The 23,585-nt window shown below is 58.7% G+C and overlaps 1 protein-coding gene and 2 long non-coding RNA genes across 7 annotated transcripts; 2 read left to right on the top strand and 1 right to left on the bottom strand.

Annotated features, from left to right (window-relative positions):
• Positions 1-6,150: 6,150 nt before the first annotated feature.
• LOC140689192 (uncharacterized) lies at positions 6,151-7,950 on the top strand. The gene is made up of 3 exons (XR_012064078.1): positions 6,151-6,309; positions 7,076-7,199; positions 7,348-7,950. It is a non-coding gene; the product is annotated as an uncharacterized lncRNA (long non-coding RNA).
• A 1,827-nt stretch (positions 7,951-9,777) lies between these two features.
• Positions 9,778-12,819, bottom strand: LOC140689193 (uncharacterized). The gene is made up of 2 exons (XR_012064079.1): positions 11,556-12,819; positions 9,778-10,902 (listed from the first exon to the last, which is right to left on the bottom strand). It is a non-coding gene; the product is annotated as an uncharacterized lncRNA (long non-coding RNA).
• A 149-nt stretch (positions 12,820-12,968) lies between these two features.
• Positions 12,969-22,721, top strand: RHPN1 (rhophilin Rho GTPase binding protein 1). 5 transcript variants are annotated; one of them, XM_072949409.1, is made up of 15 exons: positions 12,969-13,147; positions 16,015-16,130; positions 17,161-17,289; positions 17,544-17,619; positions 18,240-18,317; positions 18,740-18,867; positions 18,961-19,127; positions 19,372-19,565; positions 19,982-20,141; positions 20,215-20,328; positions 20,622-20,816; positions 21,270-21,346; positions 21,540-21,686; positions 21,791-21,952; positions 22,361-22,721. In XM_072949409.1, the coding sequence occupies exons 1-15, from the start codon at positions 13,067-13,069 to the stop codon at positions 22,523-22,525; spliced, it is 1,989 nt and encodes a 662-aa protein (XP_072805510.1). In that variant the 5' UTR covers positions 12,969-13,066; the 3' UTR covers positions 22,526-22,721. The 5 variants fall into 5 exon arrangements, with proteins under 5 accessions (XP_072805510.1, XP_006211288.1, XP_072805511.1 ...); XM_006211226.4 differs by having other exon boundaries at positions 18,743-18,867; positions 19,985-20,141; XM_072949410.1 differs by having other exon boundaries at positions 17,170-17,289.
• Positions 22,722-23,585: the final 864 nt, after the last annotated feature.

The raw sequence follows: 23,585 nt of genomic DNA on the forward strand, positions 1-23,585 counted from the left end.
TCCTGCTCCGGCCCACACCGGCTCCTCTCCTCTTTCCGTGGCTTCTCCCGCTGCACGTCCTTTCCAAGAGGGCCGTGTCCACACCGCAGGCATCCACACCGCACTGCCCTCTCTGCTTGTGCATCCGTCCCCGGCTCTCCATCCGGCTCTCCATCTCCTTGTCTCCATTCCTTTGCTTCTGGAGCTCCTGCCCCACCTGCGTTGTCCCTCTTCCTTCTTTTGTCTTTTCTGGAAACCGCAGTCTCTGCTGCGGACTCGTTACCTGCTCCGAATTTTTCATTTTCTTCTTTCTTAGTTTCTTCAGCCCACGTGTCTTCCCCCTCCTCATCTTCACCCTGTGACTGCCTCCTCGCCACCAAGCCTCCCACCCCTCCAGTGTGGCCAGCTTCCCTGTCGGGGGCGCTTCTCTGGCCACGGGCTGCGCACCCTCCCTGCTGGCTCCCAGCCCGCAGCCCCTCTGTGCAGCCGCCCTCCTGCCGCAGCCGTGCGGGCCCCTCCGGTCCCCGCCACCCTTCTGCAGCATCCATGTCCTGGTCTGTATCCCAGTGCCTTTCTTCTCAAGCCCTTCCTGCCTTTTCTCTTCCAATTTTCTCTCTTTATTTTTCTTCCGTCTGCCTTTCACTTTCACCCCGTCCTTTCCCTGGCTTGCATCCACGAGCTCCTCCTCTCCCACTCCCGGGGTGCTGGCCCGCATAGTCCTGTCCCCAGAGGACACCTGGTGAACACCAAGCGCCATCTTCCTCTGGTCTCCAGGGCCTCAGAACCGTGCACAGGAGAGAGAGCACCATGAGTGGGCCACACGCCACAGGCAGTGCCCACAGGGTCACACACCCGCAGTGACCACTTCACTCGCCACATCCTGCTCTGCCCTCCCCTGCATCAGAGGATCACCCACACCCAGACCCTGCATTTCTACTGCCTCTGATGGAGCTTTGGAAAACGGCTTGTGTCTCAGCCCTTGTGGCCATGGCAGGAGGGGAACCCAGGACAGTGCACTCGCCTCAGGGCACAAATACCTCTGGGGAAGGGCATGGGAGGAGGAGCTATTCCGATGCCACCCCCCCACCCCCGCTAGGCTCCTCAGACTCGTTTCACAATAAATTCCTATCAGACCATTAAGACATAAGGCCATTCGTTGTCTTCTCGTATTTTCAAGAACAAACATCACGCAAGCAAGAATGCCTACAGTCGGTCATGAATATCGCACCTGAGGATGCTTACCTGGCCTTTTTTCTTGGATGTCTTTTCGTGGTTATTCGTCTTCACTGGCTTGGTGGTCTGTGCAGATCTAGAATACAAACTCATAAATATTTACGTCTCCCGTCACTTAGAAAGCCTACCATTTTGAAATCAGAAGGAAAGATTCAAAATAGCCAACATTGGAGACTATGAAGTCTCCCACCTTTTTAAGGGGCTTTTTCCTATTCTTCATAATATGCTTGGTAAACATAAGCATATTCACAGGACACCCGAGGGCAAGGGGTTAATGAGCACAGCTCCAGTCTGGCACTACTGAGCTGCTGGAAGTTATGAAAGCTGGCCCGTCTCCTGCCAGTGGGAGACCTCCTGAGGCTGTGGAAAGAGTGGCCGGTGGAGCCAGCCCCGTCACCCATCAGGCCTGCCCCATCCATACTATGACTGCCTAGGAGTCATGAACTTAGAAAAACAGTCCTTCTGGAGGGAGGGTACAGCTCAGTGGCAGAGCGTATGCTTAGCATGCACAAGGTCCTGGGTTCAATCCCCCATACCTGTGTTTAAACGATAAATGAAAATGAATAAATAAATAAACTTAATCACCCTCCCCACAAAAAAGAAAAAGATTGGAAAAACAAAAAGGAAAAAAAGAGTCCTTCAGAAGTAACCTTTAAGAAGTAGTAAGTGTGAGAAAACACATTCAGAAACAAAACCCAAGCTAAACCGAGAGAAGACCAGACATAAGGCCTAGGCAGGAATGGGGCACAACCTCCACTGCCCCCCCAAACAGTCGCATGGAAGGGCCCAGGGGTGGGGCAGGCACTAGGTTCTGAGGGCAAGGCCAGCTGACTGACCACCCAAAACCAGCCTACTTCACACCCACTAGGATGGCTACAGCAACAAAGATGGAAAAGCACAAGTGTGGGCACAGGGGTGGGGGGGGAATCCAGTTCCTCACGCTGCTGGTGGGACCGTACAGTGGAGGAGACATCCCGGAAACCAGCGTCTCAGCTCCTGAACGAGGCGACAGAGAACCACCACGAGACCCAGCAACTCCATGCCCAGGTGTTCACACGCATACCGCGCATGACTGCTCACAGCAGCAATATTTACAAGCGACCAAAGGTGGAACTCACCCAAGATGTCCATCAACAGATGAATGGACAAGCAAAAGGTAGTATATCCAAACAGTAAAACACCTTCAGCCATAAAAATGAATGAAGTACTGACATGCACTACAATGTGGATGCATCTCAAAAACATGTTAAGTGAAAGAAGCCAGACACAAAAGGACAAATTCTGTATGAGCCACTTACACGAAATATCCAGCAAAGGCAAATCCATAGAAACAAAAAGCTGATTAGTGGTTGTCAGGGGCTAGGGGGAAGGGGAAAACAGGGGCTTTCCCTTTGGGGTGATGAAAAATTCTGGACTTAGTGGTGATGGTCACACAGGACTGTGAATATACTTAATGCCACTGAACTGAACACTCTGAAATGGCTAAAACAATGAATTTTACATCACATGATTGTTATCACAATAAAAACAAACAGGAAAGGAAAGTCTCCCCAAATCTCTGACATCTCGCACAAGGGAAAGGCAAGAGCGGGAACAGAGCAGGAGGCGCAGCAGCAATCCCGCCTCCATCCATGGCTCGGGGGCCGCCCAAGGGCCCCGTGCCGCTCCTGGGCCACACGTTTCTGTCTGTCTGGCCAAGCACTTTTGTCAGATTTCAACAACGCTGGACACTTGAGACATTTCACCGTAACAGTCCCAATTTTGGCTGCACGTGGGCCTGCGGACCCACGCGCCCACACAGCAGTGCGCCCATGGCTCACAGCAGGGCACACGGGAGGTAGGAGCGAGGGGCAGTCAGGAGAGGGAGCGGCCCATCTTCCCCGAGAGCAGATTACAGGGAACTAACAAACTCCGAGAAAACATCCAATTAGACTACTTCTGTTCTCCAAGGCCAAGTGATTCACCCCAAACTGGAAATACTACTTAGAGCAACACCGCTTGAACTAACTGTAGAGCTCAGACCCCGCTCCTCACCAACTGGCGCACAAGCCCTGCCAGGCAGCCGTGCAGTTTCCAGCACTGAAGCTCCCAAAGCAAAACCTACCATGGTTTTTTCCATGAGGTTTTTCCTTTGTTCCACTGGACAAAGGGAGCTACTGACACTATCACCTGACACAAGAACGTGGTAGAAACCAGACAGGGGAGGTAAAGGGAGGTCAGCGACAACTGTACGCCTAATGCCTTTTAAAATGTTTTTGGTTCTAGTCTTTGGACAAGATGTGGTTACACTGATTGTTACCTAGTTTACGATTACTTTTGATTTTTATTAAAAAGAAAAAGGAGGCAGCTAAGGCAGGGGCCGGTCCTCAGGACATCAGCCTTCTTCCTCTGCTCTCACAGAACATGCAAGAGATTGATTTCTGTAGCAGGCAGCAGCTCACGTGACCAACTGCTCTATGGTTCTACTGGATTCTTAACTCTGCTTGAGTGAAAGCAAAGACTGGTTAAAAACAGGGAGTGCAGGTTCCAATTCTACTACCCAGGCCGGACTCTGGACAAAAGGTGGTGTCACTGCCGCTCCTGCAGCCCCATCCTCACTATCTCCACCTCACCTCCTGCACAGAGAAGGGACACAAAATGAACCTTACCTGGTATCTTTTGAAACAGAGAATGTACTTTCTTCTTTCAGGCACAGCTACAAGTCACAGGAAAATACAGAGTTCACTTACTCAGGAACGTCTCTGTGTGGCAATAAATGGTTAGAACTTCTGTTAAGACACTAAGCAGACCACCACCAATGTGTCCTGCACGTGACACCTGGGGAGAACATGACCTGTAGGAAGCGAGCAGGTCAGGTCCAGGCCTCCACGACACCCCCAGCCAGTGGCTGCCCATTCCTCAGAACTCAGCAGAAAGGTGGTGGCAGCCGAGTCAAAGGATTCCAATCAGTGCCTCACTAAACCCACCGCTCCTCAAACTGACTCTGAGCCCAGGCACAACACAGGAGGCAGCACACCTGCCGAAACGGGGGGGAAATGTACTTTACGTGAACACAGAATGCGTATTTTTAGAACTATCAGAATGACATGGAAACTGAAAAAGGCTTATGGGCAAAAAAGAAAAGAGAAAGCTGTAACACACCGAAGACTGTAAGTTTAAAAATGGAACGTTAACAGTAAATAAAAGGATCAAACCTGGTCTTTCCCACATCTTCCCTGATTCTTTTGGTTTGGCTCCTTCACTTTCTGTTTCTTTGGGTTTTCCAGCTTCAGCTGGTCAGTATTCCCCCTCTTCCTTTAGTGAAAGAAATATTTTTTATTGAAATATAGCAATATTGTAATGTGATTACCAAGGGTGGAAATGCAAAGCCAACACAGATATGGTGTCTCTGACTTGAAGAAACACACACTGCACAGAAAAGTGACAGGACCGCTGGCCTCTCTCCTCTCCAGCCCGACACCAGGCTCCTTGCTCCACTCCACCTGGCTCGTGTCCTTGTGCACACGCAACCCCCAGCGCATCTTCCACAAGTGCAGGGATGGGATCAGTTAGACCAGGCTGTTTCAAGACCTAGACCGGCTCATTAATACAAATCACGATTTGCCCAGCAAAGGTCACTTCTTCCCAAAACTATTCAGTTACCTTGTGAGGGCAGTCTTATCCTTTACCAAGAATGCCTTCAAATCGGACACCTGACCGTCTCCCATCGCCTCTTCTTTATCTGTAGTTGTCTGTCTCCAACTGTAAGAAAGCACAGAGAGCTCAGATGCATCCCAGAGGACCTCGGACAAGTAGCAGTTCATTCCTAAAGGAGGTGAGCCTAGGCCCGTATGGCAGGGACAGTCTATGGCCCATCACGCCTGTGGCTGGTGGTCCTGCCGGCAAAGCCGACATCTAAAACACACCAACAGCTAATTCACATCAACCCACCACCAAGAAGGAGTAAATGCACACTGCTCACGAGGTCTCTGTTGAACAAGTGCACCAGCAGGTGCTAGTCATTCTTGACATTACTACAGAATTACTCTCTCCAGGAACAGTTTAAAGGTATTTTTTATACATCATCTTTATATATATTGGAAGGGGAGGTAATTAAATTTATCCATTTTGATGGAGGTACTGGGGATTGAATCCAGGACCTCATGCATGATAAGTGCGCTCTCTACCACTGAGCTATAACCTCCCTCGCAACATCATCTTCATATTTTTAAATATTACAATTAAGTATCTTGAATGTAGGCATAAACTCCACTAAAAATAACCTGTTTGCCAATTCTAGCTGAGTACTTATGGCTTTAGATACATCAGATCAAAAGGAAAACAAACAAAACAGCTGTAAACTCGCGGTGTTACAAGAGGAAGGCAGATGGAGCTCAGGAAAGGGGGCAGTGCCCCCACGACGAGGACGACCCAGGCCCTGGGGTAGGCCGGTGCGAGAGATTCGGGTTCCAGGGCGGCGCCCCGGCCGAGCCCGGGGACAGAGGGGTTCGCGCGCGTGTGAGCGCGGGTCCAGGCCCTTTTCCGAGGCGGCCGGCCAGGCCAGCGCCCGAGCAGGAGGCCCCGCGGGGCCCGAGCAGAGGAGGGGGCTTCGGGGCAACGACCCGCTCCGGACCCCGCCGCGCCGCCCTCGGGCCGCCCCACCTGCTCTTCGAGGCCCCAGGCCGCCCCCGCCCGCCCGCGCGTGCGCAGCGCCGCCGCACGTGCCGCGCCGCGCCGCCGCCACGGGGGCCGCCGGGGAGGCGGGTTCGCGCATGCGCGGGCGCGGCCAGCGAGGTCGGGGAAGGGACACCCTGACCCAGGCGGGGAGGCAGAGCTGGGCCCTCGCGGAGTGGCGAGGGTGGGTAGGGGGCGCCCAGGGCCAGGACACCCCCCTAGAGGGTCCCTCTCCGGGTCTGCGAAGCTTGGCTTCGTGGGCTCCCGCGGGCCGAGGCAGACCTCACTGGGCTGGGGTGCGCCCCAGACCCAGGCGTGGCGGTGCTCTGGGCGGCTTTGAACGCTGAATAGTGAAGTGTGAGAAACGCTCCCGTAGCAATCTGCTCAGCGTGGGCTGATCCGGGGTCCACGGGCCAGCTGACGAGCGCCCACTAGGGACGTTGGGTATGCGAGTGATTTCATTAAGCTGCGCTCTAGGCCAGAGGCTGGGGTGCGAGGCAAGCAAGGCATGTTCTTCGGTGTCGAGAAGGTGGGGAGCATCCTTAACACACAGGGCCTGTGCTAGAAGCACGTTGGGGTCTGGGGAGGCGGTCGCAGGAGAAGACACTCAAGCTGAGTCTGGAAAGTTGAGTAGATGTTGGCCAGGACGGCCTGGTAGAGTGGACCCCAGACAGAGAGTTGTGCGGACGGAGGCACGGCACAGCGTGTGTGCAAGCTCTGAGGTTGGGTTTCCTCAGAAGCAGACCCTTGGTGAAATACTTTATTTGGGCAGGGGGCCCAGGAAGCACAGGTAGGGGACTAGGGAAGGGAAAGAGGCCAACCCCAGGTGTGCTGAAGAGTAGGTTTGTGCTGTGGGCCCCCACGTGGGGCCTCTGGGAGAACACAACACACCTCCAGAGTGAGTTAGCTCCAGGCTCCTCCTGTGTGTCATTGCCTGGGGCTGCTTTGGGCCATCAGCTCCCAGGCACTTACAGCAAGCCCTGGGCACAGGCCAGCACAGCTGGGCACTGAGAGGCACCCACAGGGAGGAGGAGTGGAGTGCATGGAAACAGCCAGAGTCCAGGAGATGTGAGCTGGGTGCTGAGAGCGTTGGCCAAAGTGTGTGGGCTGGTGTTGGGGAAGGACCTGGCGGGGTGTGGATGGTGCAGGCTCTGGGAGGGGGGTACTGTCATGTTAGGAATGATGACAACCTGCTTCCATTGCATTTCAGGCGATGAATGGGCAGGACAGGAGGGCCTGCAGAAAGCTCAACGCCTGGTCCGGTAGGAGATGGATGGAGTGAGGATGGTCATCTGAGGATGGTGGGAAAGAGAGGTGTTCAGGATGGCACCCAGGTTCCAGTTCACATGGCTGGGTGGGGCTGTCCCCTACCCCTAAAACCCATCACAAGGAAAACTGCCTAAAAACATACTTTTGCTGAAAATAGAGGAGGCTATTACAAACATGCTCCGCTTATTTTACAATTTGGTTATTGTTTTACAGGTTCTGGTGCCTTTGTCTGAGGTTCTTAAAGATGCCATTTTTCCTGCCTTCTTAACAAATGGACGTTAGGTAAATAGCTGTTTTCCAGCTTTGGTGAATAATGGCCAGACGGAAGCCTTCTGTCGTGCCGACGGCCTCACACCGCCAGCCGACAGTGTGTGCCACGGAAGCTTTGCATAAAGATGGCATCTAATCTACAATTGTGCCTGGATTTGCTAGAGCCCCATAGAGGCTGAACTCATTTTATTCAGAACGCCACAGGAACGATAACCAAAAAAGGATACCATGAAGGCAACATCTATCATATGCTTCTTAAAAAACCCCATTGTCAGCATCAGTGACAATGGCATTACCGCTCAGTCACTGAGATTAAAAATTAGTCATACGTGGAAAATAGAAACAGGTTTCAGGGAGAGGGAAGCTTTGGTTCCACTGAATTATGCCCCCCCCTTTTTTTTTCGCTTGGTTAATAAATGATGCATATTTTCTGATGATACATACTTTCAAGGGTAGCTGTGTCTAGGTGGTCCCGGATTTGGGGTAAGAGCCTTGTCAGTTGACTGGCTGGGCACGTGTGAAAAATATTTTATAAATTATATCCAAAACGGTCTGACAATGAAGTACTCAGTTGTGACATCAGTTATCTCCATCTAGAATCTGAATCTTTCTGGATTAGGTCACAGAAGAAAAAGAATTAAGGGTTTTTTCCTTCCCAGGATCCCAAGCTATCAGTGAGGCATGGTCATTTTCCAGAGCATCACTCAGCTGGCTGTCCGCGCCCTCTCACCGGCTCAAACCTTGGTGAAACCGTGCCCCCTGCCTTCTGAGCAGCCACATGCCAGCTGGGGCCCTGCACCACCAGGAAGGCCCGCTCCCTGTCCTGAGCCATCCTCCTCCCCTCCTGTGACCCCCAGCACCCCTCCTTGGCCCACTCCCAGCAGGGCCCCTGCTTCCTGTGTAGGAACAGCCCACAGGGAGCATCTGCATCCTCCCAACCCCGCCTGTGCCCTGCCTGTGGCCCCCACCCCTCTGCCCTCTCCTGTTCCTGTGGTTGGACTGTTCGTCCCTCTGTCAAAGGCCAGCCAGCCCCTCGGCCCTCCCCCGACCCCACAGCCAGGTGTCACGCCAGTTCTGTGCTCTCCCCCACCCTGGGCAAAACTCCCAGACACGTGTCCACTTCCTCTCCTCTGGCTCACTTTTGAGCCTCATCAAAGCAGCCCCTTGTCCCCACGTCCCACTGAGACTCCTTGCTCCCGGCAAGGTCTCCAGCAACCTCCACCACATTCCCTGGCTTCATTCTGCTGACCGCCAGCAGCATGAGGCGATGTCTTAGTCACCACTTCCCGTGGACCCAATCCCTCCCCAGGTTCCCGGGCAGCACCTGGCCCAACCCTGCTGCCCCAGTGGCTCTCTGTCTTCCTGACCATGACGCGCTGCCCAGCCCTCTGTGATTTCCAACTCACGTGGCTCTGTTGCAGCCTGCTCCCCGCCTGGCCTCCGCCCCTCCAGAGTCCAAGGATCTGATGCAGAGTGTTGTGGAGGGGGAGCCCCAGTGGGGAAGAACATGCTGGTGCTTCGGCTGTCTGCCCGAGATCAGACCAGTAAATGCCAACTACCGACACCAGCGCTCTGGGCAGCCCAGGGCGTCCTCACCTCGTGCTGTGCTAGGATGAAACTAGTTCCCCAAAGTGGCCAGAGAAAGGCCATGGAGCCAGGCCACTCTGCCAAATTTACAAGGACAGTAATCTCCCCCGCTTTTCTTGGCCCTCGTCCCTGAAAAGTGCCATTTTCCCAGAAGCCACCTTCCTTGCTTGGAGCGAGACCTCTCCCTCCCTCCCAACATGTGCACTCAACACCTTTGTGTCCAGGAGGGACGAGAGTGTGGACCTGGCCTGGGAAGGTCCGGAGTGTGGTGATTGTTCAGGGCCCACAGAGCCCCTCCTGCCAGGGCCCTGGGCTGGGCACCCTGAAGAAGACAGCTCTCGGGAGCTCCCTCTGCCCCCAAGTGGCTTTTTTGAGGTGCCCTCTGCAAGCCGATGGTCTCAATGGCTCTTTTCTCCCCCCAAATGACTCTCAACGTGCCTTCAAATAAGAATAAATATGCGTGTCTGCTCCCTGGGCTTTGACACCCCTGAGCTGGCCCCAGGACGCGGGTGGGATTGATGGTCCTGTCTCCCTGGGAAGCCAGGTGCATCTTTTACTAAAGGTGGTTTCCAAATGATGAATGGGTTTCTCAGAAACACAGAACTGTTGATCGTATTTACAAACAATTCCTTTTTCAGGTCCTGTCCTCTGGCCTCCTCGTTCCCCGGTGACGCCCCATGGCTGATGCATTGCTGGCTGTTAGCACCATTGATTAAGGCTTCCTGTGGTTCCGAGGTGCCTGGGACTCCATTTGTCACAGACAAGTGGCTCACACACAGCAGTATATCATGTTCCCTTCCGGCTTTACGATTATTTATTCTTCAACTTATGTTGCGTGCCCTCTAAGTACAGGCACATCCCCAAACTCCAAAATCCCAGCCTGCCACAAAGGTCAACAAACACAGGAGTGAGGGAATTCTGTGCCAGTCCCGTGTTCCAGCACCTGACCCCTCTGCCCCTCATTCTGAAAAAATGTGAAGGTAAATAAACAGTGTCAGTGCTGTCCCTAATTGACACTCAGGACCAGAGAGAAAGTCGACAGAAGTGCCACCACTTTTCACCAAGTCACCAAGCAGTTAGCCCTGAACCAAAAGACCCAAAACCCAAATTCTTCTGCACCTCCTGAGAAGGAGGCAGCATCAAAGTGGCCCAATTCCGGCCAGCAGGGGGGTCTTCCAGGACCAGCTGCTTTGTCCACGTCTCTGTCCAGACCGCCGCCATCTGATTGCATTTGCGGCTCACCCGTGGCATTCCTCGCCATCAGTCCTACAGGAGACCAGCTGGTATGCACTGCTGTGGGTCACTACATCCTGCCGATGTTTTGGGGATGCCCTGACATTACAGGCATTTAACCTCCCCAGCTTCTGCCCTACAAGCCCCCACGTGGTTCCGACACGCTTTGGTTATTCACCAAGGTTCCCACCTTCTGGGGCCGACTTGCCGTCCTTCCCTGGAATAAGGATGGAGGCAGGGCAAGTGGACAGGACCCCACCAACAATGGGGTCTGCCACTTAGGTGTGTGGGTGAAATCCATGCAGTGTTTTCAGCCCGCTCTTCATGAAACATGGCGTCTCACCTGATCGGCTGCTGGTGTCCCTCCCCTTCACCAGCGTCTGTCCTTCGCAGATGAGAGGACTTGCTGCGTGACTGTTAGAGTCCGGTGCCCCTTTCAGCAGTTAATTCTACAGTTACTGGTCTACTCTGGTTTTCCTCTCTTTCCAGGGTCAACTTTGATCATTTACGTTTTGGTCCAAGATCATGGTTTTCCCTGGCTCTTCCAGTTTACTGTCATGATGTTCCCTCACAGTTTGTCTTGGTTATTGCTCTGTTTTCCTTTCTTAATGTGGTGTGTTTGTGTTTTCACTCTGAGGCAGCCACTACTCGTGGGGATCCACAGCCCTTCTGGTTCTCCTGAGAGACAGAACCCCAGTTAGTTTGGAACAGCATGTGCCAGCAGGGACAGTACATTCCTGGCCTCCCCTCCAGCCATGTGTGGCTGTGTGACAAAGTTCTGGGGGACTCTGGGGGACATCTTGCTTTCCTCCTGATGCTTCCTCCTCCCTGGAACCCAGACATGAGCCCAGAGGCAGAGTAACCTCGTCTCCACTGAAGGTGCACAGCAGACACCCCTGTGGCCGCACCCACGCCACCACCGCCCACTTCTGAATGGTGACCTGGGGAAAATGCTAAGCATCTCACTCCCGTGCTAGGCCACCACATCCCAGTCCCCTGCAGTCAGAGGTGGATCCTACATGATACAATCTTTTTTTCTCGAATGGGCCCTCTCGGGAATTCATCAACTTTTTTTCCCTTAAATACTCAGGTTTTGTTTTGTTTTTTTTTCCCCTGTGTGACTGGTGTCAGCTTTTAATCTTCAGCTATTTCCCCCTGCCACTTTTTTTTAATTTGGTTAATTTATTTTATATATATATACGCATTATATATGTATAGTAATCAACTCCCCTAAGTTTACAGACTTTCCTTTGGTTTATTCCGTACACTTTATATAATGTTATTTACTTTTTAGGTAACATGCAGTTTGTGTTCTTTCCTTTAATTCATACCTTATTTAGAAAAAGCTCTTGACTTCCAATGGTTACAGTCTATTTTGGGTGTTTTTCGTTGTCAAATTCTAGACCTCCACACTTCAAAAGACAAGCTTTGGGATTCTCTTGTTACAGAAGATGTGGAGTTTCACCAACCTTAGCTCTATAATACCCACTTAGCCAGACAGGAGCCTCCCCCAGGGCCCCTCTGCCCTCCCCAGAGGCAACTTCTTGTAACTCTGAGCTGCTGATTTGGCACTGAATTCCAAAATTCCAAACCACATGCTTCTGCATCTGGAATTCTGCTTTCTAATTTAGGCCTTATCTGTTGACTTAGCCTCAGGAGAAGGAAGCTTCACCTTTCCCCACCTAACAGAAACACGTTGCTTTGTCCTGGGGTGTGAGTGGGAGCATCTTCTAGGATTACTTTCAATTTTCCCTGGAGCTAAGAATAATTTTATTCTGTTGTTATTGTTGCCGATGGCCAGGGTGAGCCAAGGAGCTTAGCTTACAGGGTTTAGCTCTGGGGAAGGGCAGCATCAGGCAGGCATGTTGGGGGAGAGGAGCCCAGGGTTCTGCACCAAGGCAGAGGGTGAGGGTGGACAAGGCTGGATCTTTGCAGGAACTTGATAAAGATTAGCTGTGGTTCCTGCTTATGCTCTGGTGTTGCTGCCCCCACAAACGGTGTTCTTAGGTGAGGGGAGCCCCACGTGAACTCTGAGTGCGGTCCGTAGTCACCATGCCTAGAGAAGTAATGAAAGGGAGCAGGCTGCGGAGAGTCCAACTCCGGAAGCAGGCCGGTTCCGCAGGCTGGCTGCTCCTGGATGCAAGTCGGTTCTGGAAGCAGGTCGTGAGAGGAAGATGGTTCTGGAAGCAGGTTGTGGAGGCGAGTTCTAGAGGAGGGTTCTTGGGGGGTGGCTTTTGGAAGCGTTCTGGTGGAAGGTTCTGGGAAGTGGGCTCCACAGGTGGGTTCTGGAGGAAGGTTCTGGCGGCGTGACAATGGACTGCCAACCACCACACCGCTCTGAGGCCAGGCCGGAGCCCGGGTCCCCACCCAGAGAGAGGAAAACGGACCTCAAGCGCTGCACGGGCGCTCGCTCTAGCAAAACCGTTAAGCCCATCGCGAACGTTTTCGGACTCGTCCCGCAGAGGCCCAGCCGCCAGGAAGGATGAAACCCGCGCTGCCCTGGGCCCTGCGCTACGCCTTGTTTTTCACTTTTCTGCCGGCCGGCGGTTGCCAGGGGCGATCGCATTACCCCCACGGGACTCCGCGGGCACGGCGGGCGGGGCCTGTCTGCGGAGCCACCTCCCCCACGCTCTGGTTGGTTGAGGCTGCTGTCCGTCGGAGCCGCCGCCGCCGCCGATTGGGCAGCGGAAAGTTTCTCACGTTCGGTCCCCAGCACCCCGCCCCTCCCCTCCGGCCCTCTGGGTTGCCGCCACCGGGAGAGGGCGGTGCGGGATCCTGCGCGTCGGGAGAGCCTGCGCTGGCGTCGGCTTCCAGGCGGGTGCAGCCCGGGCAGGAGGCAGGAATGGTTCCCGAGGAGAAGCCGAATGGTCCCGGCACCGGCGAGGAGAGAGCCCGGCTGCAGGCGGCCGGCAGCATCCGCAAGGTGGGCGCCCCCGAGGGCTGGGGGCACCGGGAGAAGGGCTCACTCCTGTCGCCATCTGCCGCAGGCGCGCACGAGGCTGCGGAGCCGGTGTTGGCTTCTCCCGTCCAAGCGCGCCGCTAGACTCTGGGGCGGATCCCCGCATCTTACCCCTAGAGGCAAACTGGGCTTCCCTCTGGGGAAACTGAGCCCGGCTGCCTGTCTGGACTGAGCTCCTTTCTCTCCCTTGGGGGGACCCATCCTGTACCGACCAGGAATGGGTGGGAGCGCAAATCCGGCTCGTGGTTTTCTCCGACTCTCTGAGACCCCTTTCTCTGGCAGGTGATCGGCTCTGGTCAGTGACAGTTCGTGGCCCTCGTGTTTGTTCCTGGCCCCCGACATTCCTCCTCTCCTAGCTTTTCCTTCTCTCTTCCAGGCCTCAGGTTTGCACTGGGCACCCAGCTCTGTATTTCATGAAACTTTTAGCAACGGGTGGCTGAAACCTACTGGGTACAGGACATGGCTGGAGGACTTCCCAGCTGGACAGTTTTGTCTATCCTCACTTCCCTGCACCTCTGCCTCCTTCTGAAGTCCCTGGCCCTGTGCACTGCGGACTGTGGATCATTTCCAGGAGCGCTGGGGAAGCTGGGAGTGAGAGAGGTGGGGACCTCGGAAGGAGGGTCACTCAGGCTACTCCACTCTGTGGCCCAGAGCCCAGTTGTCCCCTGGGAATCAGCACGAGGCTGCCCCAGCGTTTTCAGTCCTGTGCCACCAAGCAGAGGTGGCACCTGCACCCACAAGGGTGTGGAACCGGCGCTGCTGACTAACTTGCTGTTTGTTCCCAGACCTGTGCTGGCATAGTGGTCACCACACTTTGCCAGTTTGGGCCGCCATCCATGCCATTTCCTCCTGGGTTTCTTGAGGGGACCCGCTAGACCCTTGCCTGTCAGGGATGCAGCAGTGAGGGTGCTTGGGTGTCACTTCTCTGTTCTCCATCAAGGTGGGGGTTGTGGCACACGCGGGCAGATCCCTTTACCACCCAGCACTGCAAACTGGGCTGCAGTCGCACCTCCCTCCCAGGCCCCAGGTCCTACAGCCAGCTGGCCTCCTGGAGGGAGCCTGAGGGTTGCAAGGCCATGAGGGGTGCTGGCTACAGAGCTCAGAGTGGATCCTGGCTCAGAACCTGCCATCTCCCACCTCCAACACATCTCTCTAGGAGCACTTGACTTTGGAGACCAAACGAACTGTGTTGATGAGGACAGCCCTGCTGAGCTGGCTGCCCCTGCCCAGGCAGACAGTCATGCTGCTCACCCAGAACCCTTAGAACCTGCTTCTCTGCAGTCGAACCATTGGAGGGAGAAGGATGTAGCTTCAGCTGTGGCCTTCCCTCCCTTCCCTCCCAGGATTCTCAGGCCTCCCGGAGGGAAGACAGCCCATGTCCTCTGCTCCTTCCCTCCTGTGCAGAGCGGGTGTGGGAGGCACCATGGAGAAGAGGCGCAAGCCAGTGGGAATAGACACTCAACCAGCAGGGCAGGGAGAGGAGGGCCATGTGTTGTCTTGTTCCCTCCTGGTGCTTCCCCAACACCAGCACCCCGTCCCATCTGCAGAGGAGGGCCCACCCAGGACCCCACAGTGGGACGTCCTCCAAGTTGACTGCTCCTTCTCTCATTGCTCAGTGGGAACAAGTCCCCTCTCCCTAGTTACCTCAGGACCACTCGGAAGCCTTCTGTCCTTCAAGTCCCAGAAGAATGCCTCCTCCTACAGGAAGTCCTCCCTAACTGACCTCTCCTGAGAATGTTGGAGTCTGGAGGAGATGCTGGGCTGTAATCCAAGGTGGCCACGTGCCTTGTGTGTGCAAGGGTGTGAGGCCTTCTTCTGGGTGCCCCCTGTGCAGGGTTGGGACAAGCTAGAGCCCCCAGAGGGTCTGAAACTGCTCTATGTGTGATGATGGGGGGCACACTTCCTCAGGTATGTGGAAGACAGTGGACATTGCAGGGAGGCTGATGTCAGGCCTGCATGAATAAAACCTTTGCCTGTCCCTGCCATCAAGGCATGGTTCTGGGAGGCACTGTGTCCTCATCCCTGCTCTGGTCAGGGGCTGGGTGACCACAAGAGAACGTTGCCCAGGAAAGTGCATTCTGAGAAGCCCTTCTCAACTCTTGGGCTGGTGACTGACCCAGATGGGAGGTGTCTAAATGGCCAGCCATGCCAGGTGGTGGCCACAGCTGCATCAGTCCTACTGAGGCCGTGAAAGCCCCTCCCCTCAGTGGAGGAAGCCTCTCACCACCTCCCCCGCCCCCCACCCCACCCCACCCCTGTGGCCAGAGCCCTCAAGTGGTTGCTGCTGCTTCAAGCTGCCTCACAGCTCCCTGCCTGGGGCCCCAAGACATGGGCGGGATGGTCCCCATGCAGTGCAAAACCGTCACTGAGGTGGGTGGGGCCGACAGGAGGGCCATTGGGAGGCCTGGCCTCCTGCCCATGAGCCGAGCAACCCTGGGCCTGTGGTTTGGGTACTTGTGGCAAGTAAGCAGCCGGCTGGGACAGAGCACGGCCAGGCTCATTGTGGCCCAGAGGAGCCCCAGCACCCTGCAGGCAGACCTTCTCCTTGAGCGCCTGGGCAGGAGCTGGGCTAGGGCACCCCCTACACCTAAATGCATGCAGGCCAAGTAATTGTGTGGGCGGATGGGTCTTGGGGTTACAGAAGGAATTCACGAGGGCAGGAGGACATGTGGTGAGTGATTGGCCATCTCCCGCCAGGGGCTGGGGGGTAGGTTCTGGGCTGGACTGCTGAGACCCAGAGTCCCAGCTTCTTCCCGGGACCCTGTCCCAGCCACGCCTCTACCCACCACGGCCTTCCGGGACTGGCCTCGTGACCTGTGGCCTCTCTGCAGAGCCGCGACCTCCTGGCAGATTCGCAGGACAGCCGCCTGCAGAGCCGCAGGACCCGGATCCACCAGCAGATCAACAAGGAGCTGAGGATGCGGACTGGCGCCGAGAACCTGTACAGGTGAGTGCTGGGCACGTGGGGCACCTACTGCCATCCCTGACCCTTGACTCTTAGGAGAGTGGTGCCGTGTTCCCAGAGGCCCCTGCGAACCAGGCCCCCAGGTGATGGGGGCAGGGCAGTGACCCAGGTGGGTGCCTGCTCTTGTGTCCACATGTGAGTCCATGACTGTGGCCTCCGGTTGGGCTCCCAGGAGGCAGGGCTGCACCTCCCACCAGGGTCTAGGGTGGCCGTGCTGCTCAGCTGAGATCCTCACAGATAACCCAGGCCCCCACTTTGGTAGCCCTCACTGGCAGGGGTCAGCTCAGGGCCAGCTGAGTTCCATGCTGGGCTGGACCCGGGCTGGAGGGGTGTCCACACCGGTGTGCAGTGTGGGAGCCTCTGATATGCTCATGGTGACCAGCAAGGGCACTTTCCACTGAGCTGTGGAAGGTTACAGGCGTCCTGAGGTTGAGGACCTGGGAAATGGTCCTCCAGACGTGGAGGCAGCTCCACCTTAGAGCACGTGAGCAGCGTGTGTGCTCTGACCTCCACACGCACCCATTCTATGGGTGATGGCCCGAGGCCCAGCCTGCTCCAGCCCCAGTCGGTGAGAGCAGAGCCAGCTCCAGGATGAGGCTCTGCTGGGCCCAGCAGGCCCCTCTTTCCCTTAGCAGCCCTGCCTTCCTGGAGGCCGCCGGCCCCTCTGGCAGGCACAGAGAGGGTCTGATCCCTGCGCCTCCAAGGAAGTGGGCTTCCAGTCGCTGTGGAGAGCAGGAGTGGGCTGTGTCCCGGGGGAGTGAGAGGTGGTGGAGGGCATTTATGTCCTGGAAGTCCTAGGTCTGAGGAGATGCACCTGGGCCAGAGTCACAGCGTACACGTGAGGACAGGAATCTGCATGAACTACGGAGGGACACAGGAAAGGGGAAGTCATCTGGTGGGCCCTGGACCCTGCTGCTGTGCCCCACCCCAGGGGTCTGGGGTTGCAGTGAAGCCCAGGGGCCTGTGGTCCCCCAGCAGGGCTAGGGCTTCACTGCAGCCTGGCCTCCCCCAGAGCCACCAGCAATGCCCAGGTCAGGGAGACGGTGGCCCTGGAGCTGAGCTACGTCAACTCCAGCCTGCAGCTGCTAAAGGAGGAGCTGGAGGGACTGGATGGCAGCATGGATGCCGACCAACCCGAGAGGTGTGTGTCCATGTGTGCATGTGCATGTGTGGGAGGATGCGACCCAGGACAGCATGGTGGGGGCCCCTGTGTACAAGGATGCCAGCCGGGCGGCCCCTGTGGGATGTGATGTGTGTGGGTGTGCGGGCACATGTATCAGAATCAGAGGAGTGGAGTGCCATACCTAGCAGGAGCAGTAGCGGGTGCACTCCTTGGCCGCTGGGGACGGCAGAGTCCATCCAGCCCGAGTCCGGACTCGATGCTTCTTGTTCTAGTGAAGGCGTCACCGTCCCCATGATCCCCCTGGGGCTGAAGGAGACCAAGCAGCTGGACTGGGCCACACCCCTGAAGGTGAGTGCTGGCCTGTGAGCCCCCCGGGGTCGGGGGCATTTTAGAGGCTTCCTGGTCCAGGCGTCTCACCGAGCGGACGAAGACTCTGAGGCCCAGAGGGAAGAAGGGTCTGACTTGGAGCCGCCTGGCCTCCCCAGGCTGGAGGGGATTTTGATGGGGTGGACTTGGCAGAGGAGCACACCGTAGAAGCCCCAAGATGGCTATAGGGTCCCCTGACTCTTGCTCTGAGGGTCCCGCTGGCTGGGGGCTGCCCCCTCCAGTCAGAACCTGTGCTGAGAAAACCCACGGGTTCCTGGGGTCCCTGTGGGGTCTCACAAGCCAGGCCGCCCCGAGCAGCTTGCCACTGCCTGCCAGGTCGGGTGGAAAGGTGCTTTGACTCTTGGCTTCAGTGTCCCTTCCTGTGGAGTGACAGACAGCACTTGTTCGTGGGGATTATTAAGGGAAATCGGGTAGAAATGTTACCAAGCTTCTGGGCCCCACATCTACGGTGCTGGCAGGGCCCACGTCAGGGTGCGTGCCGGCCCTTCTCCAGGGGCCCCGCGCCTGCCTCTGCTGTGGGTCTTCACCACTGCTGGGCTGGGAGGTCCCAGGGAAGCCCAGTGCCTGTCCCCCTGAACCAGGAGCTGATCTCGGGGCACTTCGGAGAGGATGGGACTTCCTATGAGGCTGAAATCAGGGAGCTGGAGGAGCTGCGGCAGGTGAGTGGGCTCCTCCCAGTCTGTAGGTGAGAGGCCGAGGCGCAGTCAGGGACGAAGCAAGGGAGCTGGGTGTTGACGTTCACACTGCAGCAGTCCCCACCTGGGACAGTAGGGAGACTGGCGCCCCCAGGGCTCTGTGTACGCTGGGGAGTTCCATCCTCACGGGACGCTGCTGGCCCTTTGGGAGTGGCTGCTCCCTGCCTGTCCCCTCCCCAGGGATCCTGCCTGGGCCTTGCGCCCAGTGCCGACCCTCCCCTGGGCCCTACAGTCTCCTGGAGTGGCATGTGTGGTCACAGCAGCCCTGGGGAGGGCAGGTGTGACCCTGTTGACCCCTAGACCCCGGAGTTCTCCCAGGGGGGCTCCAGGGTGGTGTGCATGCCGTGGGTGGGTTGGGGTGGTGGGACCCAGCGACTCCTGCCCAGCAGGCTGTGCGGACCCCCAGCCGGAGCGAGGCAGGCCTGGAGCTGCTCACGGCCTACTACAACCAGCTCTGCTTCCTGGAGGCGCGCTTCGTCACCCCTGCCAGGAGCCTGGGGCTGCTTTTCCACTGGTAGGGCGGGGGTGGCCAGGTGCCCTGGGGCCACCTCGGAGACCCCTGGCTTCTTGCTGTCGGCACTCTGCCCAGCCTGACCCCACCCCACAGGTATGACTCGCTGACAGGTGTTCCAGCCCAGCAGCAGGCCCTGGCCTTCGAGAAGGGCAGTGTGCTCTTCAACATCGGCGCTCTCCACACCCAGATTGGGGCTCGCCAGGACCGCTCCTGCCCCGGGGGCACCGGCCGTGCTGTCGAGGCCTTTCAGAGGGCCGCTGGTGAGGCTGCCCAGACCCCAGCCCCGCGGCTGTGCCAGCACACTCCTTGCTTCTAGGCCCGTGCAGCAGGGGCCCTTCTCTGTGGCCAGAGCTGAGGGGATGAGCAGGACGGCCCGCCACCCTTGGAGCTCAGCACGCACAGGCCCTCTCTGAGGCGTGCAGAGGGTGCTCCCCAACCATGGGTGGGGGGCACAGGTGGGGGCAGCCCTGCTGCACCACTGTGAGCTCCCCTCCCCCTCCGCAGGGGCCTTCGGCCTCCTGAGGGAGAACTTCTCCCACGCGCCCAGCCCCGACATGAGCCCCACTTCGCTCTCCATGCTGGAGCAGCTCATGACTGCCCAGGCCCAGGAGTGTGTCTTCGAGGGCCTCTCCTTGCAGGCCCCCACGGACCCCTACGACTGCCTGGCCCAGCTGCACCTGGCCCAGGAAGCCGCCCAGGTGAGCACGGGAGCCCCTGTCCCTGGGAGACAGACCAGGCTGCTGTGGCTCAGCAGGCAGCAGGGCCTGGGTTGGGGGTGCCAGCTGGAGCTGAGCGGGCAGAGCTGAGGTCTGGGCAAGGAGGGGCAGAGTGCTGTGGCCATGTCTCCTTCTGTTGACTCCCAAAGCCAGCTGTTGTCCTGTGCCTTGTGGGGTTGATCAGGACCCCAGGGTCCTGGGTCCCTGCTTCTGTGGCAACACCCATCAAAGCAGTAGCTGGGGACCTCGACCCTAGAGCTCAGCTGAGCGTGAGGCGGAGCGGCTGGGACTTTGGTGGGGGTGGGTGGAGGCCCCACGGTGAGGAGAGGCTGGGGCCAAGGCTGCTGGGCTGGTCCTGGTGTCCCGCAAGAGGCCCCATGTCCCGCCATGTGCACCAGCAGGTGGCGGCCGAGTACCGGCTGGTGCACCAGACCATGGCCCAGCCGCCCGTCCAAGACTACGTGCCCTTCCCCTGGACCACCCTGGTGCACGTGAAGGCTGAGTACTTCCGCGCCCTGGCGCACTACCACGCAGCCCTGGCCCTGTGTGACGGCCCCTGTGAGTGCCGCGCCCACCTGCCCCTGTGCCGGCTGGGCCCGGCCAGTGGCTCATGGCTCTCTCTGACCCCTAGTGGTAGCCGAGGCGGAGCTCCCAGCCGTTGAGCAGGTCTTTCTCGGGCTCTCAGCCTCCTCTGCACCCAGGGGCCCGGCGCTGCCCCAGGAGCGGGAGGAGAGCAGGAAGCTGGGTGAGGCGCCGGGAGGAGGGTCCTGGGGCCCCTGCAGGGGTGGGAGGTGAATGACCCACCCCACCCTGTCATTCGCAGTCCTGGTGTCCCGGCACTGGTGGGCGATGCCCAGAGCAGGGGCCCAAGCCTTGTGGGCAGCGAGCGTTATAGGCAGGTGGGGGCACACCTGAGAAGCAGCTCTTCCCTGGCTCAGCTCTTCCCACTGGAAGCCCTCACCTGCTCTCCTCTTGCTGCACCTGGGGGCGGGGGGAGCTGGGGCCCCACACAGCGTGTGACAGCTTGGTCCCCTGCAGGCAAGGCCCACCTGAAGCGGGCCATCCTGGGTCAGGAGGAGGCACTGCGGCTGCATGCCGTGTGCCGGGCCCTGCGCAGGGTGGACCTGCTGCAGGCCGTGCTGGCCCAGGCGCTGCAGCGCTCACTGGCCAAGTACTCAGAGCTCGACCTCGAGGATGACTTTTTCGAGACCACTGAGGCCCCTGACATCCAGCGTGAGCAGCCAGGCCCCCAGGGGTGGGTGTGTCCTGGCCGGAGGGCTGACTGTGGGTGGAGGCCCCTGCCATCAGCTCCCAGGAGCTGCGGGCCCTGGAAGGAGGAGCAGGCCGGCTGGGGGAAGCCCAGGCCAACAGTGGGCTCGCTCCCTGGTCCCTCCATGCCGCCCCATCCCTGCACCTGTTTCCTGTCCCATGGGAAGCTGCCACCTGGGAGACAGACACCACAGGCCAGATGTCCAGGGGGAGCTGAGGGCCCAGGAACCACATGGGGCTCCTCCTGGTAGTGAGGGGGCAGTTGGGCCAAGGAGGTCTGCAGAGGGTCCGGTGTGCTCAGCCTGCACCTTGGGTCACCCAGTGTGCTCTGGCCAAGCTGCATCCAGCTGCGTCCCTGAGTTCTGGGGCATGAGCCTTGGGCTGAGCCCTGCCCTCCCTTCACCTTCACCCTTCCAGCTAAGACACATCAGAGGCCGAAGGCCAGGGCACCCAGCTTCTCTCGGGTGAAGGTGGCTGACATCTTCCACCGGCTGGTGAGCACCCCTCCCAGGCCACCCCCACCTCTCCCCGTGTTTTCAGCAGGCCCACGACGGGTGGCCACGCCCCGCCCCTCTGCAGACCCCACTGGTTTCTGTCCCAGGGTGTACACTGGGGCGAGGGTGCTACGGGCCAGGGCTCCGCCAGATGCGGCAGCCCAGCCAAGCCTCTGACCTCTGACCCTCCCAGGGGCCCCTGTCCGTGTTCTCAGCCAAGAACCGCTGGCGGCTGGTGGGGCCCATCCACGTGGCCCGCGGAGAGGGGGGCTTTGGCTTCACGCTGCGGGGAGACTCGCCCGTCCTCATTGCTGCGGTTGTGCCGGGGGGCCAGGCTGCGGTAAGGGCCCCCTGCCCAGGGCCGAATGCATGAAGGGGACGGTGGGTCTGCAGCTGGGGTGCAGGGGTGCCTGCAAGACCCCCGACTGACCTGTCTCCCTGCAGGCCGCCGGCCTGAAGGAGGGGGACTACATCGTGTCTGTAAATGGGCAGCCGTGCCGGTGGTGGAAGCACGCAGAGGTGGTGGCCCAGCTGAAGGGCATGGGTGACGAGGGCGTTAGCCTGCAGGTGGTGACGCTGCTGCCCAGTGTGGAGCCGCCCGGCCTGGTGAGCCCCAGGGCCCTGGGAGGGGGTACCCCCCTCCTGTCCCACCCCGGCCCTGGGCCTTCTGCCGGGCCCGAACATCCCCAGGTGCTAACAGGGCCTTGGGATGGCCTTCCAGGCAAGCAGCCACCTGTGCCACAGCCTCCACCAGGCGGCAATTCCTGCCCACCCCGCAGTGGCCTCCCCACTCCCGGAGGCCCCAGGCAGACGCTGCTGCAGGAGCTCTGACCCCTGGCTTTCACCCACCCCAGCATGGCAGACCCACTGGGGGCCCTGCTGCATGGCCGCCTTCACAGGAACCCCCAGAATCCACCGTATACCGACCACCTCATCCCCTCAGGCTCGCCAGGCCGGCCCCAAGCAGGTCAGGCCAGGGGTGCTGACCGGTGCCTGTTTCCATTCCAAACACAGGGGGCCCGCCGGCCAGGCCTAGGAGCGCTTCTCAGGAGCCAGAAGGAGTGTGGCCGGGAGACACCGGGGCCTGCCCGAGCCAGCCCCAGGCCCCTCCTTGGCTGGAGCCGCAAGGCCAAGAGGGGCAAGACTGGAAGGAGGCTGTCCCCAGCCCCACAGCCCTGAGCTGCTCGCTGCTCTCACCCTCTGGGTTGCCCAGGGCAATGGTGAGGGGCTGGCTCCCCCCACACCTGGGCACAGGCTTCAGCTGGCTGGGAGTGAGGACCCCACTCATGCCTTCCCCACCCTAGAGGACCTTCAAGGCGGTTGGCTGCCCCCCGCCCAGTGTCCAGAGCTGCCCATTAAAGACAGTGTCGGATGAGCTGTGGGAGCCCAGTGCTGGCGGCCAGGCACTGCACTTGCACGCGGCAAGAGCCACAGTCGCTCTGGACCCTCAGTCCCAGGTGCCAGAGGCTGCCTCTGGGCTCCCCTGTCCTCATGCATCCCCAGTGCCCACTCGAGGAGGGCGGCTTCCCAGGTAGGGGTGTCCAGCCACTCCCCTTAGACCCTGAGGGAACCGTCCCCGGAGAGCCGGGTGGGCTGGCGATGTGCTCTGCAGCCCAGGTGCCCACTCCGCTGTGCTGGGCTCCCATCCCCCGCCCTCCAGCCTGTCCCTGTCCACACCCGCCCTCGGGACTCGGTCAACCCAAGCGAAGCTTCTGCCTGTCCCGTAGTGAGCCTTGCTGGGCACCCCTCCCACCAGCCCACCCAGCTCCCTACACGCTGGAGAAGGCTCAGCTCCCTTCCTGCCCTGCGCCTGCCTCCACACAGCAGCCTGGGGTGCCCACAGCACTACCAAGGCCAGCCGCTGTGACACCCTTTACTGTCCCTCTGTGCACAGAACGGGGACCCCTTCCTGCTTCTGTACTTCCAGTCACTTCATCCTCACAGGCCCCTCCCTTTCTGCATCCAGGGCAGACCCCAGACCAAGCCTGCAGTGCAGTCACTGTGCCTGCTGCCGCCCCATCCCGACTTCCCACCCTGCCAAGCTCGGCCCCGCCTCACCCTGTCTCCGCCCCTGTCTCCCCCAGGCCCCGCCCCACTCATCCTCGCCCTGCAGTGGGGCTGGGGCACCCAAGGCCGCTGCTCCAGCCCACAGGCAGGTATCTGTGGAGCTGTCTTGTCCCCCTGCGCCGGGTGCCTCCAACGTGCTCTGGCCCCTTCGGACCCCATCCCTGCCGCTGTG

Source organism: Vicugna pacos, chromosome 25 (genome assembly GCF_048564905.1).
Source record: "Vicugna pacos chromosome 25, VicPac4, whole genome shotgun sequence".
NCBI classification, from domain to species: domain Eukaryota; kingdom Metazoa; phylum Chordata; class Mammalia; order Artiodactyla; family Camelidae; genus Vicugna; species Vicugna pacos.

Coding starts and splice junctions, on each gene's coding strand:
- RHPN1 (XM_072949409.1), top strand. CDS start 13,067: ATGGTTCCCGAGGAGAAGCCGAATGGTCCCGGCACCGGCGAGGAGAGA. Junction 16,131..17,160: donor GGCGCCGAGAACCTGTACAG/GTGAGTGCTGGG, acceptor GGCCTCCCCCAG/AGCCACCAGCAATGCCCAGG. Junction 20,142..20,214: donor GGCCCTGTGTGACGGCCCCT/GTGAGTGCCGCG, acceptor TCTGACCCCTAG/TGGTAGCCGAGGCGGAGCTC.